This window comes from Malus sylvestris, chromosome 12 (assembly GCF_916048215.2).
Source record: "Malus sylvestris chromosome 12, drMalSylv7.2, whole genome shotgun sequence".
Lineage (NCBI taxonomy): Eukaryota > Viridiplantae > Streptophyta > Magnoliopsida > Rosales > Rosaceae > Malus > Malus sylvestris.
In genome coordinates, this window is record NC_062271.1 from 29,149,107 (window position 1) to 29,165,131 (window position 16,025).

Below are 16,025 nucleotides of genomic sequence, written 5' to 3' on the forward strand. Positions count from 1 at the left end.
AAAGGAGGGGGTATGAAACTGATATAGCTACGTTTTCCTCCTCCACTGGAGGTTTCCCAGAGTGATTTTAATCAAAACCATGTGGAGTACCTCTATCTGAACTGCAACTGAATCAATTGAAACATATTTTTCGCAAATGGGGATTCAAATTTATGAACAAAAGGGTAAATTCAACTGCCCAAGTACGCAAAAATAGTCAACAAATGAAACCAGAAGTTCCATTACACCCTTCAGGATCTTATCACATCACAAGAAATGTATGATAAATGATAAAGGACGACTTCGAGCCAACAAGGCACCCCCTTTGCAAGGGTCGGAGGAGGGGGGATGTCAACAAATACTAGCTAAATCGTCGAAAACAGCATATATGCTAGTCATGGTCATTCTTTTTTTACTGTAAAAGGGTAGAGAAAAATCAGTTCACAACTGCATCATCGTCAACAATATTGTTTTACAGCGAAGAATCTACGAGACAGATACCAGATGTTAAGCATAAAGGTAAGAAATTGCATTATAATTACAAAACCTCCCAGAGTTTGAACACGTTAAGATCACCACTTTGCTTTTTTCTCAGCTTTCAGTCACAAGCCTGGAGAACAAAAACGAAGGAACTTACAGGTTTCCGCTTCCATGTTGCGCCCACTAATGATCTGATGGCGACTGCTGCTGGTCTGGAGCCTGCTGCCACATTGGCTGAGTCATGTAGGGGTTAGACTGCTGAGCATACATAGACGGATCCATCATAGGCTTACCCATCATCATTCCGGGAGCCCCCACCTGAGGTGCGTGCTGAGGCGGCATATAGCAGTATGGAAGTGCATCGGCAGGCCCCCCAACAGAAACTGTACCCCTTGGAATTGACCCGAGGACTTCATCTTTCAGATCCTCCCTTGGGACAATGTCTACCAAGAAATCAAAGATATCAGTCCTTGTGATTGCAGCTGCAATGTCATTCTTCTGGAGTGTCCTCCGCTTGTTCTCTTCCGTGTGATTCCAAGACCTCAATGTCAATTCCAATATGAACATTTCACATGCCCTGGCAAATATCACAGGTGCCTCGGCTGATATCATTCTCACATCCTCATCGGCCTTCATAATCTTCTTGATCCTTGCCAAGGGAAGGCTATGGTTCTTGAAATCGGTGACCTTGTCGATTTCTTGATACTGGTTTGCCCAGAAAGTTTGCAGCTGCTGCTGAAGTTGTTGCTGCTGCTGCTGGTGGATATGCTGATAAGCAAGCTGGTGCTGCGCAAGCTGAGCTCCAGGTGATTGGCTAGCAGATTGCATAGCTCCCACTGTTGCGGAAACTGACCCCGGATTTGGGCTCCCAACCATTTGATTATGCTGATAAGGGTTAGAACCGTAAGTCAACTGAGCTCCACTACCTACCATCCCCATAGATTGGGGTTGGTTATGCCCTTGCGGATCCATCCTGGTTGAATTCTGCAACTCGGCCCTGATTGAAACAGAGAACGGAAAAGGTGTCTGCTTTAGAAACCTAATAGTTACTATATGCATTCCTAAAATACCAAGGGATCTCCTTTTCACACACAATGAATGGTTAATTCCGACCGATCCATCTTGTGCTACGTTGCAGATAAATCTAAACAGTTTGTTCTCTCGTTTTTCGTTTTTCCTCTTTAGACAACCAAATATTAAGAATACTAAAACAACAACAAAGCCTCATCCCACTAAATAGGATCGGCTGTATGAATCATAGAATGTCATTGCGCTCAGTTAGACTAAGCAGGCATAGCCTTCCTGCAGAAAAACTTATCAATTCACCGCATGAAGGGTCCCTAAATGCTATCTTACAACTAAACATCTACAGAAAATCAACGAGATTCGCATCCCGCCACCTGGTTGCCACTCAAAATAGTACCCACCTCACAAAAGACAATTTTTGATAATTTGATTCTCTATTCTGCAGAAATCATTCTACCACCACCAGCTTAATTAAAATTATGTTTTAGAGAAAAAAGAGTTAGAAAAACTAAGAAAATGCGCATAAAATTCCATGAAAGCAATAATTCGAGGTCGAAACGCTTGAGATACGATCATGCAATTAAGCCAAAAACAGTTTCAACCAACAAAAATCATGCAAAACAGAATCAAACCCGACAACAAAATCCAAAATTCGATCTCTGACAGATACCAAAAACAACCGAAAATTCAAAACTCACATCCGAAAAACAAAAATGTTACATGGGAAAAGAGCAAAGATCGCCCATTTGGCAATCTAAGATCAAACCCACCACCCACACGCTTACACACATAAACGCAGAAATATAAAAAAAAAAACCCAGAAAACCGTGTGTGTGGGCGTGTGCGCGTTTCTCTGGTACCTTTTATCAAACAGGTGGTGGGCGCTGCTACTACGCAGGATTCGAGATTAACGAATACCTGGAAAAAAAAAAAAATCTTCAGAAAAAAAGCGACTCGGAAACATCCATCTGGGCAATGAGAAGAAAGTCTGAATTTTTTATATATTTTTTTCCGTTTTGGGAAATTAATCGTACGAAGAAAGATCCAGGATTTCTGGGAGGTTCTTGGGTTTGCAACCACATTGGATTATAGTTTTTTTATAGTTTTTTTTTTCGTAAAGATTAATGATGTTTTTAGAAGACAAACCTAAAAAAGAAAGAACAAAAGCTGCGAGGGAGTGTTGGATTCTGACTTAGATTTGTCAGAACATATTGAACTTTTATGGGAGTTTGGTTTTCTGTTTGACGGTTTTGCCCTTGGTGGAAGTTGGCATTTTACTATTAGGGGTAAATGGTCTATGGTTCCGAGTCTTCCGATGATACGTGGCGATGTTCGTTCTACTTATTTGGAATTCTGAAATCAAATCATTCGTAACTAAAATGGATGTGACCTCATTATAATTTTAATTATTGATTAACACATATAATAATAAAATTAAGAAAAGTGAAGTTTATAAATATATGTCAGTTAATGATTGAGGTCACACAGATGTCCATTTTGGATGCAGAAGATTTGATCTCTTGAAATTCTTATATGGTCTCTGTGTCAAAAGTTGATGGATCGGGAGAGTCAAACCACTCATTTTAAATTATGGAGTCTTAACGAAACGCTTCTGGTACTGTTCATTTTTAACGTTAAGGACATTTTTACTCTAAAAAGTCACTCCTGATACTATTCACATACAACACATTTTTGTCATTTTGATTAAAATTCAAAGTTTTCAAACTATTTTCATTAGTTTTCTTTTTAAATTATGCAATCCTCATTAGTCCATTTCACTACCCTACCCCACAAAACCAAGGATCCGAATCTTTCTTTCTCTCTTTTCAAATGCTCGGATCTCCGAATTCTTGGTCACTGAATACAAAGATCCAGAGAGAATCTCAGCTCACTTATTTAGAATTGTGATTGTCACCAGATCTATAGATTCTTAATTTTACTCTTAATTTATTTTTAGGGATAGGAAATAATTAAATTGGAATGTTATCTTAACAATCTGGAAAGAAGGGAAAGAATTTGGATTAGTCTTGAGTATTATATTAGTTGTCATTTTGATTTTTTTTCCTAAAAATTAAATTGGAATGTTATCTTAACAATCTGGAAAGAAGGGAAAGAATTTGGATTAGTCTTGAGTATTATATTAGTTGTCATTTTGATTTTTTTTCGTACAAGAATTTGCGTACGTTAAACTAAATTTCTACAAGAATTTGCATAAGTTAAACTTAAATTTCTAATCTCTCTTACTACTTGAATAATTGTTTGAGTTCTCCGAGTTTTTACTTTCCAGTGTTTCTAAACACTGGAATAAAAGTCTTCCATTCTCGTTTGTCGAGGACGAGCATGTAGAATTTCGTTATCAACCCATTTTGCAAACCGAAGAATCACTTATGGCCTGTTTGGTACTATACTTGAATCTAATTTTTTTAACTCAAATTTTTTTTTTCAAGTTTTAGGCCTTAAAAACTTGTTTGGTATGACTATTTTAAAAAACTGAGTTCAAGACTAACTCAAAAATATAGTTTATTCTTTAAAAACATAAAAAATGAGTTTTTAGAGTTTTTAGAGTTTTTAAAGTTTTTAAACTTAAACTCACTCATTTCTTTTTTCTCCTTCCTCCCCTCTCACTCTAAATCTATCTCTCTATTTTCTTCTTTCTTTCTCTTTTTTTTTTTTTACCTTTTTCGTCTCTCCTCCAATCCAATCAAGTTTAAGTCATAAGATTTAAAATTTTTAAATCGCAAACCAATCAAGTTTTTTAGTTTTAAAGAAAATTGTTTTCAGGAAATGTTCTTAAGAAATGTTTTGAGAAATGATAAAAAATTTCAAATAGGATACCAAATAGGCTCTTAAAAATTCAATCTTTTTTTACCATTAATGTGAATCTTATTGCTATCATTCAATTTATTTAATTACAACTCTGATGGGTTAATTGGGGTGGAATCTTGGTGAACCATATTCGACTCCTCTACAAACGGCTATGGGCGATAAATGAAGTTTGTTATCGTGGGACGAGCTGTAAACTTAAACATTAGTTGGTCATCTCAATAGCTTTGCGAGTTTTGATTTACTCGTTGCACAAGTTGTGGAGCTGGTTCATGTGACCGAATCTTATTTTATTTTCTTTAGTGTACACCAACTTTAAAGTTGCTAATTAGCAACTTATGTTTGATATAACAAAAACTAACATAATTTAATTGAGTTTGACATCCCAAACAAGTGAGGAATGTTGGTTTGAAACTAGCTATTTTTCGAAAATGTATTTCAATTTTTATTCATGGCCTTGCAAAAGCATGCTTTACAACTTTTATATTTGATGGGTTTTCTTTTCTTTTTTCTAAGATAACAACTGTAATTTGCTTTTATTTTTCGTAACACATGGAGGATAAAAAGAAAAAGTAGTTGTAGTACAAAAAAGAAAAAGAAAAGGAAAAAAAAGTACTTTATATCTTTCAGTTTGACTATAGAATGGGCCCCTGAACTTACACCTTAGTTTATATTTGATCCATGAACTAAATTTCCGTTAATTTACATCATAGAATTTTGTCAATGTGGAGAATTAGTCCCTCCATCCTAACTCTGTAAATTAACGGAAATTCAGTTTAGAAACTAAATCTAAACAAAGACGAAAGTTCAGGAACCAACACTAGAGTTTACTCTTATATCTTTTATGGGAAATTTCCTTTTAGAGTCTCGAGGTTCCTATGTTTATTTTATAAAGTACAATTCTATGAAACTAGTACAATATATATCAACATTGGTTTTTCATAAACCAAAAATCCCAAATAATGTGATTAGCAAGTGTTGGACATTAATAATTTAATTATTAAGTATTAAGGGTAAACCAAACCCAATTAGCATAAGTTTAAGTTCCCTAAAACTTGAATTTATGGTGATTGTGACCATGACCTTCATTTGAAGGACCACTTCAGATTCACATGATCAGATCGAACCCACCACATGTATGGAGTCATGGACCACTTCACTTTTGATTGAAACTTCGCTTTGAAATCCTACTTCATTACCTTCCTAGTAAGGATTTTGCTAGATTCAGTTGTCAGACGCGTGTGATTGTTGATGTCCGTAGATACATTGTGAGATCTACTTAAATATAGTGTCATCGATCAATCATGTGTCTGACACGGTTGTTGGTTGTGAATGAATTATAAGGGATGAGATCATCTTTGGATCTCTGCCCTAAAACTGACGGATCCAGAAATTTGAACCATTTAATTTAAACTATGCGGCCCCTTTTAGCACATCACACTGACCCACCTCACACACAAACCCGCTCCCTTTTCTCTCTCACTCATGACTCAGATTTTAGGATTTGTCTGCTCTAGAGGCATAGATCCGTAGATGATCTCATTCTGAATTATAAGACACACTTAGGTGTACAAGACTAAAGTGAACACACTGTTTTTTAGTTTTTTTTTTTTTTTTTTTTTTTTTGGGCGGGGGCGGTGTTGGCCAAAGCCATTGCAAAGCCCTTGGCGTTGTTTTCCATCTATGCATCTATTTCTTTGTACATTTCACTCTTGCAGTAAAAGCCTGTTTTTTCAATAAGACGATTATATAAATTACTCTAATCTATAAAGAAAATGACGAGGACTTGAACTCTGGTTAAAAATGGGCTAGCATTCGAACTCGGGCATTTCACTCTGCAGTAAAAGTTATAGTTCAAGCTATCAGGTGTTTAGATGATTCATGAACATGATTCTGAATTCCAAAGGTCAAAAAGTAATAAGGGCATATATGGAAGATCAAAAGCTAGAAAATTAAGTATTAAAACATGAAAAGGCATGTGGAAAGTAAATATGGGAAAGTGAATAACGCAACCCTTCTAGTAGTCCAAAGAATTTCATCTATCTGCCTATCCGGTGTGAAAACAATAAAAATACCTATAAACTGCATGACACTTACATCCGGGGAGTAAAAACTTGAAAGAGGGTGGATGATTCTTCCAATATGCAATGTCCATCCATCAATTATTTCTTAAATTGTCAGTGAATGATGCTTGTATAATATGCACAATCCATCCAGGTTAGAGCTGGCATGATTAAGCTTGAGATACGTTGTAGCTCTATACCGTCCCTGGCTTCTTGGATTTTCCGATGGCAGATCCAACCTAAATGAACTTGGAATCACCCTGAAAACTTGGCGAGCAATTACCAAACTAACTGCCATAAAAATAACATAGAGACCAACTAGGCAAATGCATAAGTTAATTTACATATTTCGCCTTGACTATAGAATCTGCCCCTGAACTTACACCTTAATTTAGATTTGATTTATGAACTAAATTTCCGTTAATTTACATCATTGAATTTTTGTCAATGTGGAGAATTAGTCTCTCCATCCTAACTTTATAAATTAACGGAAATTTAGTTTAGAAACTAAATCTAAACAAAGATGAAAGTTCAGGAACCAATACTAGAGTTTACTATTATATCTTTTATGGAAAATTTCCTTTTAGAGTCACGAAGTTCTTACTTTTTCTTATAAAGTAAAATTCTATGAAACTAGTCAACATGTATCGACATTGGTTTTTCATAAACCAAAAATCCTTTGGTCCCAAATAATGTGATTAGCAAGTGTTGGACATTAATAATTTAATTATTAAGACCTATTAAGGGTAAATCAAACCCAATTAGCATAAGTTTATGTTCCCTAAAACTTGAATGTATGTTGATTGTGACCTTGACCTTCATCTGAAGGACCACTTCAGATTCACATGATCAGATCGAACCCACCACATGTATGGAGTCATGGACCACTTCACTTTGAAATCCTACGTCATTACCATCCTAGTAAAAATTTTGCTAGGTTCAGCTGTCGAACGCGTGTGATTGTCGATGTCCGTAGATACATTGTGAGATCTACTTAAATATAGTGTCATCGATCAATCATGTGTCTGACACGGTTGTTGGTTGTGAATGAATTATAAGGGATGAGATCATCTTTTGATCTTTGCCCTAGAGCTAACAGATCCAGAAATCTGAACCATTTAATTTAAACTATGCGGCCCCTTTTAGCCCATCACACTGACCCACCTCACACACAAACCCACTCCCTTTTCTCTCTCACTCATGACTCAGATTTTAGGATTTGTCTACTCTAGAGGCAAGGTTCTAAAAAACGCTAGGCGTTAGTTGGGCGGCGGGCTAGCGCCTAGGCGGCTAGACGGGAGCTAGGCGGGCGCCTAGGCGGATTTAGGTAAATTTCTTGTATATCTTGTAAATAAGTGCATATTGACACTTACAAAAAATTATACTTGTATGAAATCCATGGATAAGATAATAAAAAAAATGATAAAATGCAAAAAGAGTATTCAACAAGTCCAAAATTTAAAAACACATTAAGCATATATGCCTATTGACCCTAAAAAACTACCAAGCCTACGTGGCACGCAAGTCAAGTAACTAATAAGCTAACTACGTCATTCGGTTGTGTGTGGGCGTGCCAACTCGTCGGCCGAGGAGTAAATTTGTTGATGTTGTGTTGGGTGCACTGCTGATTTTTTGATCTTGCGACTGTGGCCGAGGAAGGAACACGCCTCGGCCTTCGGGCATTGCTGTTTATCCAAACTGAAGGTGCTTCACGGTCGGCTGATTCTACGGCAACAGTCCAAACTGAAGATGTGTTGGCGAAAAAGGAAAATAAAAATCTCAAGGTTATTGAGAGGTTTCGCGTAGAGCGAGGGTTTGCGCATGGCAGTTTGTGTGTTGAGTTGGAGAATCTTCTTCCATTGCCACTGCCTCTATATTTATAGGGACATATGCGCGTTGGTTGATAAGCCAATATAGGCTTCTACCATGTACTAGAACTCTTCCACTAATCGCGTCAGATAAGCCTTATATTCCCAAGACTCTGAACTTAGTAAAAAATACAACCAAATTCAACCCGTGCTCAGCCTTATCGCATCGAGTCCCAAAATAAACTGCACGCCTGGAGATGAACATCTAAACAACCACCAATTATATATATACATACTTCCTCACCATTAAGAAAAACTTTTTTTTTCCTTATCCTTCACAGGCCTCCAAAGAACCGTGCCCTCACATCAATGTTTTCCCTCTTTATTTCCACCATGTGTAAAATCCTTTCCCATACGTATATGCATGCGCTGACTTAATGAATTGCAAATGAACTACAATTCTTCCACCAATATGTATCTGTGAAGAGAAGGACAAAGATAGGGCCAGGATTAAAACCACACTATATCTTTTAATAATAGCAAAATTATCTTCACCTTTCATCCGACGGTGTAAAGCTATGCTCACTCAACAGCCTTGATTGCATGGGCCGACGGTGTAAATTTGGGTCCAAACAATGCCATATAACCATAGTGAGGAGTATTGTAGGATGACAAATGTACAACAAGTTCACAATTTTCAACCACTTAGACTTAGATAGGATTTTTTATTTTATTTTTTAATTTCATGAAAAAAAAAACCACCTAGCCCTGCCTAGCCCCGCCTACCCTGCCTAGGCGGCCGCCTAGAGCCAATCTAATTTTTCCAACCGATTTGCAAGAAAACGCCTCGGCTCACCACCGCCTAGGCCGTTTTTTAAAACAATATCTAGAGGCATAGATTCGTAGATGATCTCATTCTGAATTATAAGACACACTTAGGTGTACAAGACTAAAGTGAACACACTGTTTTTTAGTTTTTTTTTTTTTTTTACGGTTGGCCAAAGCCTTTGGCATTGTTTTCCATCTATACATCTATTTCTTTGTACATTTCACTCTGCAGTAAAAACCCATTTTTTCAATAAGACGATTATATAAACCACTCTAATCTATAAAGAAAAGGATGAGGACTTGAACTCTAGTTAAAAATGGGCTGGCATTCGAACTCAAGGCATTTCACTTTGCAGTAAAAGTTATAGTTCAAGCTATCAGGTGTTTAGATGATTCATGAACATGATTATGAATTCCAAAGGTCAAAAAGCAGCAAGGGCATATATGGAAGATCAAACACTAGAAGATTAAGTATTAAAACATGAAAAGGTGTGTGGAAAGTAAATATGGGTAAGTGAATAACGCAACCCTTCTAGTAGTCCAAAGAATTTCATCTATCTGCCTATACGGTGTGAAAACAATAAAAATACCTATAAGCTGCATGACACCTACATCCGGGGAGTAAAAACTTGAAAGAGGGTGGATGATTCTTCCAATATGCAATGTCCTTCTTGATCCATCAATTATTTCTTAAATTGTCAATGAATGATGCTTGTATGATATGCACAATCCATCCAGGTTAGAGCTGGCATGATCAAGCTTGAGATACGTTGTAGCTCTATACCGTCCCTGGTTTCTTGGATTTTCCGATGGCAGATCCAACCTAAATGAACTTGGAATCACCCTGAAAACTTGGCGAGCGATTACCAAACTAACTGCCATAAAAATAACATAGAGACCAACTAGGCAACTGCATAAGTTAAACCAAAATTTCTACAAGAATTTGCATAAGTTAAAGTTAAATTTCTTCTCTCTCTTAGGGCTAGTTTGGTATTGCTGTGCTTTGAAAAAAAATTGTTTCTGCTGTGCTGTAAGAATAAACTCATTTTTCCTGCTTCACGTTTTCAGTTTTTTTTTTCTTCACCCAAAACTGTGAAACTAAGTTGTTTTCAAGTGTTTACCAAACATTTTTTTGAGCTCAGCTTTTTTTATATTCACTTTTTATAAAAGTACATCAGTACCAAACCAGTACTTACTACTTGAATAATTTTGTTTGAGTTCTCCGAGTTTTTACTTTCCAGTATTTCTAAACACTAGAACAAAAGTCTTCCATTCTCGTGTGTCGGGGACCAGCATGTAGAATTTCGTTATCAACCCATTTTGCAAACCGAAGAATCACTTAAAAATTCCATCTTTTTCACCATTAATGTGAATCTTATTACTATCATTCAATTTATTTATTACAACCCTGTTGGGGTTAATTGGAGTGGAATCTTGGTGAACCAGATTCAACTCCTGCTGACTCCAAACGGCTATGGGCGCTAAATGGAGTTTGTTGTTGTGGGACGAGCTGCAAACTTAGACATTAGTTGGTCGTTTCATTAAATTTGCGAGTTTTGATTTACTCATTGCACAAGTTGTGGAGCCGAATCTTATTTTCTTTTCTTTAGTGTACACCAACTTCAAAGTTGCTGATTAACAATTTATGCTTGATATAACAAAAATTAGCGTAATTTAATTGAGTTTGACGTCTCATACAAGTGAGGAATGTTGGTTTGAAACTAGCTATTCTTCGAAAATGTATTTCAATTTTTATTCATGGCCTTGCAAAAACATGCTTTACAACTTTTATATTTGATGGGTTTTCTTTTCTTTTTTTCTAAGATAACAAGTGTATTTTGCTTTTATATTTCGTAACACATGGAGGATAAAAAGAAAAAGTAGTTGTAGTACCAAAAAGAAAAAGAAAAGAAAAAAAGTACTTTATATCTTTCAGCTTGACTATAGAATCTGTCTCTGAACTTACACCTTAATTTAGATTTGATTCATGAACTAAATTTCTGTTAATTTACATCATTGAATTTTTGTCAATGTGGAGAATTAGTCCCTCCATCCTAACTCTGTAAATTAACGGAAATTTAGTTTAAAAACTAAATCTAAACAAAGATGAAAGTTCGGGAACCAATGCTAGAGTTTGCTATTATATCTTTTATGGAAAATTTCCTTTTAGAGTCACGAAGTTCCTACTGTTTTTATAAAGTAAAATTCTATGAAACTAGTCAACATGTATCGACATTGGTTTTTCATAAACCAAAAATCCTTTGGTCCCTAATAATATCATTAGCAAGCGTTGGACATTAATAATTTAAGGTAAATCAAACCCAATTAGCATAAGTTTTTGTTCCCTAAAACTTGAATGTATGTTGATTGTGACCTTGACCTTCATCTGAAGGACCACTGCAGATTCAGATGACGAGATCGAACCCACCACATGTATGGAGTCATGGACCACTTCACTTTTGATTGAAACTTCGCTTTGAAATCCAACTACCATCCTAGTAAGGATTTTGCTAGGTTCAGCTGCCGGACGCGTGTGAATGTTGATGTTTGTATATACATTGTGAGATCTACTTAAATATAATGTCATCGATCAATCATGTGTCCGATATGGTTGTTGGTTGTGAATGAATTATAAGGGATGAAATCATCTTTCGATCTCTGCCCCACAACAGAAGGATCCAGAAATCTAAACCATTTAATTTAAACTTTGCGGCCCCTATTAGCCCATCACATTGACCCACCTTACACACAAAACCACGCCCTTTTCTCTCTCACTCATGACTCAAATTTTAGGATCTGTCTGCTCTAGAGGCATAGATGCGTAGATGATCTCATTTTGAATTATAAGACACACTTTGGTGTACAATAAGTTCAGTCTCCTTATACTAATATGAACACACTGTTTTTTAGGTTGATTTTTTTGGGGGTTGGGCAAAGCCATTGCAAAGCCTTTGGCATTGTTTTCCATCTATGCATCTATTTCTTTGTACATTTCACTCTGCAGTAAAAGCCTATTTTGTCAATAAAGCAATTATATAAACTACTCTAATCTATGAAGAAGAGGACGAGGACTTGAACTCTGGTAAAAATGGGCTGGCATTCGAACTCGAGGCATTTCACTCTGCAGTAAAAGTTATAGTTCAAGCTATCAAGTGTTGAGATGATTCATGAACATGATTCTGAATTCCAAAGGTCAAAAAGCAGCAAGGGCATATATGGAAGATCAAACGCTACAAGATTAAAGTATTAAAACATGAAAAGGGAGTGTGGGAAGTAAATATGGGTGAGTGAATAGCACAACCCTTCTAGTAGTCCAAAGAATTTCATCTATCTGCGTATCCGGTGTGAAAACAATAAAAATACCTAGAAGCTGCATATCACTTACATCCGGGGAGTAAAAACTTGAAAGAGGGTGGATGATTCTTCCAATATGCAATGTCCTTCTTGATCCGTCAATTCTTTCTTAAATTGTCAATGAATGATGCTTGTATAATGTGCACAATCCATCCGGGTTAGAGCTGGCATGATCAAGCTTGAGATACGTTGTAGCTCTATACCATCCCTGGTTTGGATTTTCCGATGGCAGATCCAACCTAAATGAACTTGGAATCACCCTGAAAACTTGGCGATTACCAAACTAACTGCCATAAAAATAACATAGAGACCAACTAGGCAGAAACCCCAGAACCTAGGCACCCGGAATGTAATCACCAATAGAGACCCCATCAGGCTCAGAAGCAAGAAAACAAATGCAATCACAATACCCACGTGGAACTGAAGCTCGTACACCTCGGGATAAACATTGTATGTCTGTATAACCAAAGCTGTTCCAAGTCCAACAAGCATGTTAAACTTTGGCCCAGCAAAACACCCAGCCATGGCCATTGCAGGGTGGCCTGCCTTGGCAACAGTGACATCAGCAACAAGATCCCCCACCGAATTCCCCCATGCAAGAACTGTGAGCCCCAGAAGTGCAGGTGGCAACTCCAGAAGTGTTCCAAGAGCAGCAAGGCAGTTCAGCAATTCTCCGGCAGTAGTGGATATCCAAAAGACGCTCATTACAAATGCTATAAGCAATACGGGTAGTTGCTCAGTTTTGGGGGGCTCTTTTTCCACTGCATAATGAAGAAGTGCAAGAGAGGAGGTTGCCAAGAGGATTACAAACCATAGAGGCAAATGGGTGTCGGAAAGGAGAAAAACAACAGGATGATGGAATGGTATGAACGAATTGCAAGCATATAGAAGTGCTAGAGGGCAAAGAGCAATATTGGCTGATGAGTAGAATCTGCTCCATTCAGAAGGTGCAGCTTGAGGAATTGTGAGCTTCAGAAGAAATGAGACTGGAAGCTCCCATGCTTTTGAGATCTGCATACAAAATGAAGAGAGTTAACAAATGTCCGAAATGAGCTAATAAAATTGTATAGGTGAAAAATGAGCTCAATCAGGATATAAAGTTCCACGCTTTCTCCCGGTTCATGCTTCTAAAATTTATATCACACAACAATCAGGTATCTCCAGTTAAGGTTATCCTTGCTCATAGATTGAAGTTTCCTAATTCTGTGCATTGTAATTGATATATAAGCGAATTCCAACTCTCGAAGATCTCCACTTCTGGCTAATGTCATCCATTTCATATGCCCAAAGTTTTTCATCTCAAGGACTTTAGGCACGAAAACTTTCACCTACATTCAGCTACCGAAATTATTTGGTCCAATGTGCTTTAGGAACAAAACCATCAGAACATATAGACCAAAGTGCTGAGCTACTTAGCAAGCTGTATAGATTGATACTACAACCAACATTCCTCTATTAGGTAGCTCTTCTCAGAGCAGTACAACCAACCAACAACGGAAATTCTGATCGAATTCTCGAAAACATGTAACAAACCATTGACACTAATTCTAAACTTTGATACAGATACAATCATACAATTGCATACAATGCACAATCCACCTAAACTTTTGCAGAACAAGCACAAAAAAAAAGAACACAAGTTCATCTGAAACATACCATTCCAAGAGCTCTCCGAAACCTGAAACTCCGCTTAACATGCCCGATTCCGGCATCCGGGACAACCAAACCCCTCTGCATTTCACAATCTCCGACCAATCCCACCTCAACCCTGCTCTTCTTTCCTCCTCCGCCCAACCCCAAATCCATCCAAAACACCAACCCAACAAAAAACAAGTAAAACCCAACAAACGCAACCGCCTGCCACAGATAAATCTCGGCGCTGAGATACACATAGAACAAGAACAGCGCCGCCGTCACCTCACAAACGGCGCCGGATTGAGCGAAAAGGGCGCGGCGTAAATCGCCACAAACCCCACAACGAACGCCAACACGAACGTGCCGGCGGACAGAATTGCGACGAACCCAGTTCGGTACTGGCCGGTCCGGACCGCCGCAACCGACGCGAAGACGTCCGGGGCGCCGTTGCCGAGTGCGAGGAGGGTAACGGCGGCCATGCTGGGTGTCAAATCGAGGGAAAAGACAAGCTTTGTGGTGACGAGAGAGAAGTGATCCTGGATGAGAGAGAGGGAGGAGAGAGACAGTAATGGGTTTTGGCGGAAGAGGCAGAAGTGGAGGTAGAGGTAGTTGAAGAGGCCATTGGAGTGGCCGGTGGAGGAGCAGGGTGGAGTTTTTGCTGCGGTGGTGATGAGGGACCTGTGGAGGGTTACGGGAGCTAGGGAGGGCTAGTTTGGGGCATCGGGAGTTGGGGTAGTGAGGAGGAAGAAGAGAAAGGAGGAGAGGAGTGAGAGAGAGAGACAGAGAATGCAGGTTTTGAAAGAGGAGGAGAGAGAGATGGCCATGCCATTTAGCAAGCTGAAAGCTCCAATCTTTGCGTCAAGTTTCTGGTGAGAGTGTGAGAGAGTCAGAATTTTTGAATTTTTGGATCCAACTGATTGAGTGGTTACCTGCCTCTACAAGTATTTGAACTCTGTTCAATCCATTTAACTCCAAAAATATAACTCTTCCGTTGCAAGAAACCCTTGAACTGTTTTTTCAAAAATGCTTTCATTTGCTTTCAATCATTTTAAAAGCAAACGAGTCTATTGTTCAAAAATGTAATTATGCAATTTAGAAGTAGGATTTTAAGAAAATTTTGGATATTTAATCCTTTATGACTTGTATTACTTGTGAAACAAGTGAAGCCCACTTGATAAGGTATAAGTCCACCAAAAAGCATAAGCAAAAGAGTAATGCTACACTTATCATCTAGTTGTATCTTCATTTGTATCATATCTCTAATAGAGATAGGGTTCGCCAACGCATGTGATCCTCATTTTTATTAGAGACATGATACAACTAGATGGTAAAAGTAGCATTTTTGTAAGTAAATATATAACCGCTGAACTCTCCTTTCTCTCTCCCTCGCCATCTCGATTCCTGGAGAGATTTTTGAGTGTGACCGACATATAAGGTGGTACCCCACGTGTTACAATACAAATGATGAGATATGTGAGTTAACAAATTAATAACTTAAAAAGTAAAATTTCTCACCACTTACATAAAAAAACGTGATGTACCACCCGTGTTTTAGTCACAATAAAAAATTTCTCCGATTCTCACTCCTATCCTCCCTCCCTAAATTTTCCTTCAACACATTGACAAATTTCGTTTTTCTTTTACCAAAAGAGAAAAAAAAAAGGGTAATTTGTACGGTGTAATTGTAAGTAAAATCATGAAATATTTTGTTATCTTCAAATTTCATTTCATTCCCAGAAAATTGGGCAGAGATGTTGAATGTAACAGAGATATCTCATGTTCCAATAGCACTCAGCACGTGATTAAAATTTAGAGAAAATAATAAAATCTCGAGATTGTAATTAAGTAGTTTTTCTGCCTTGGGACATTATTCATAAAATAATCACAATTAATTGAACATATACAATAGAATTCATTAAATTTTCTCTATTATCAAAATTCAAAAAACCAGTTACAAGCATGATCATCTTTGTATCATAACCAGCTACACATATAATGTACAAACTTACCCAAAAATCCATGGCTAAGA

At 37.5% G+C, this 16,025-nt stretch overlaps 2 protein-coding genes across 2 annotated transcripts; both read right to left on the reverse strand.

Moving 5' to 3' along the window:
- Window positions 1-368: 368 nt before the first annotated feature.
- LOC126594166 (nuclear transcription factor Y subunit C-3-like) lies at window positions 369-2,777 on the reverse strand. Its single transcript, XM_050260380.1, has 3 exons — window positions 2,632-2,777; window positions 2,346-2,403; window positions 369-1,456 (listed from the first exon to the last, which is right to left on the reverse strand). The coding sequence occupies exon 3, from the start codon at window positions 1,429-1,431 to the stop codon at window positions 643-645; it is 789 nt and encodes a 262-aa protein (XP_050116337.1). The 5' UTR covers window positions 1,432-1,456; window positions 2,346-2,403; window positions 2,632-2,777; the 3' UTR covers window positions 369-642.
- Window positions 2,778-12,168: 9,391 nt separating this feature from the next.
- Window positions 12,169-15,029, reverse strand: LOC126592049 (cation/calcium exchanger 5-like). The gene is given in 3 exon segments (XM_050257807.1): window positions 12,169-13,372; window positions 14,018-14,277; window positions 14,280-15,029. Coding segments are annotated over 3 exon segments (1,212 nt in total). The 5' UTR covers window positions 14,476-15,029; the 3' UTR covers window positions 12,169-12,616.
- Between the last annotated feature and the right edge of the window lie 996 nt (window positions 15,030-16,025).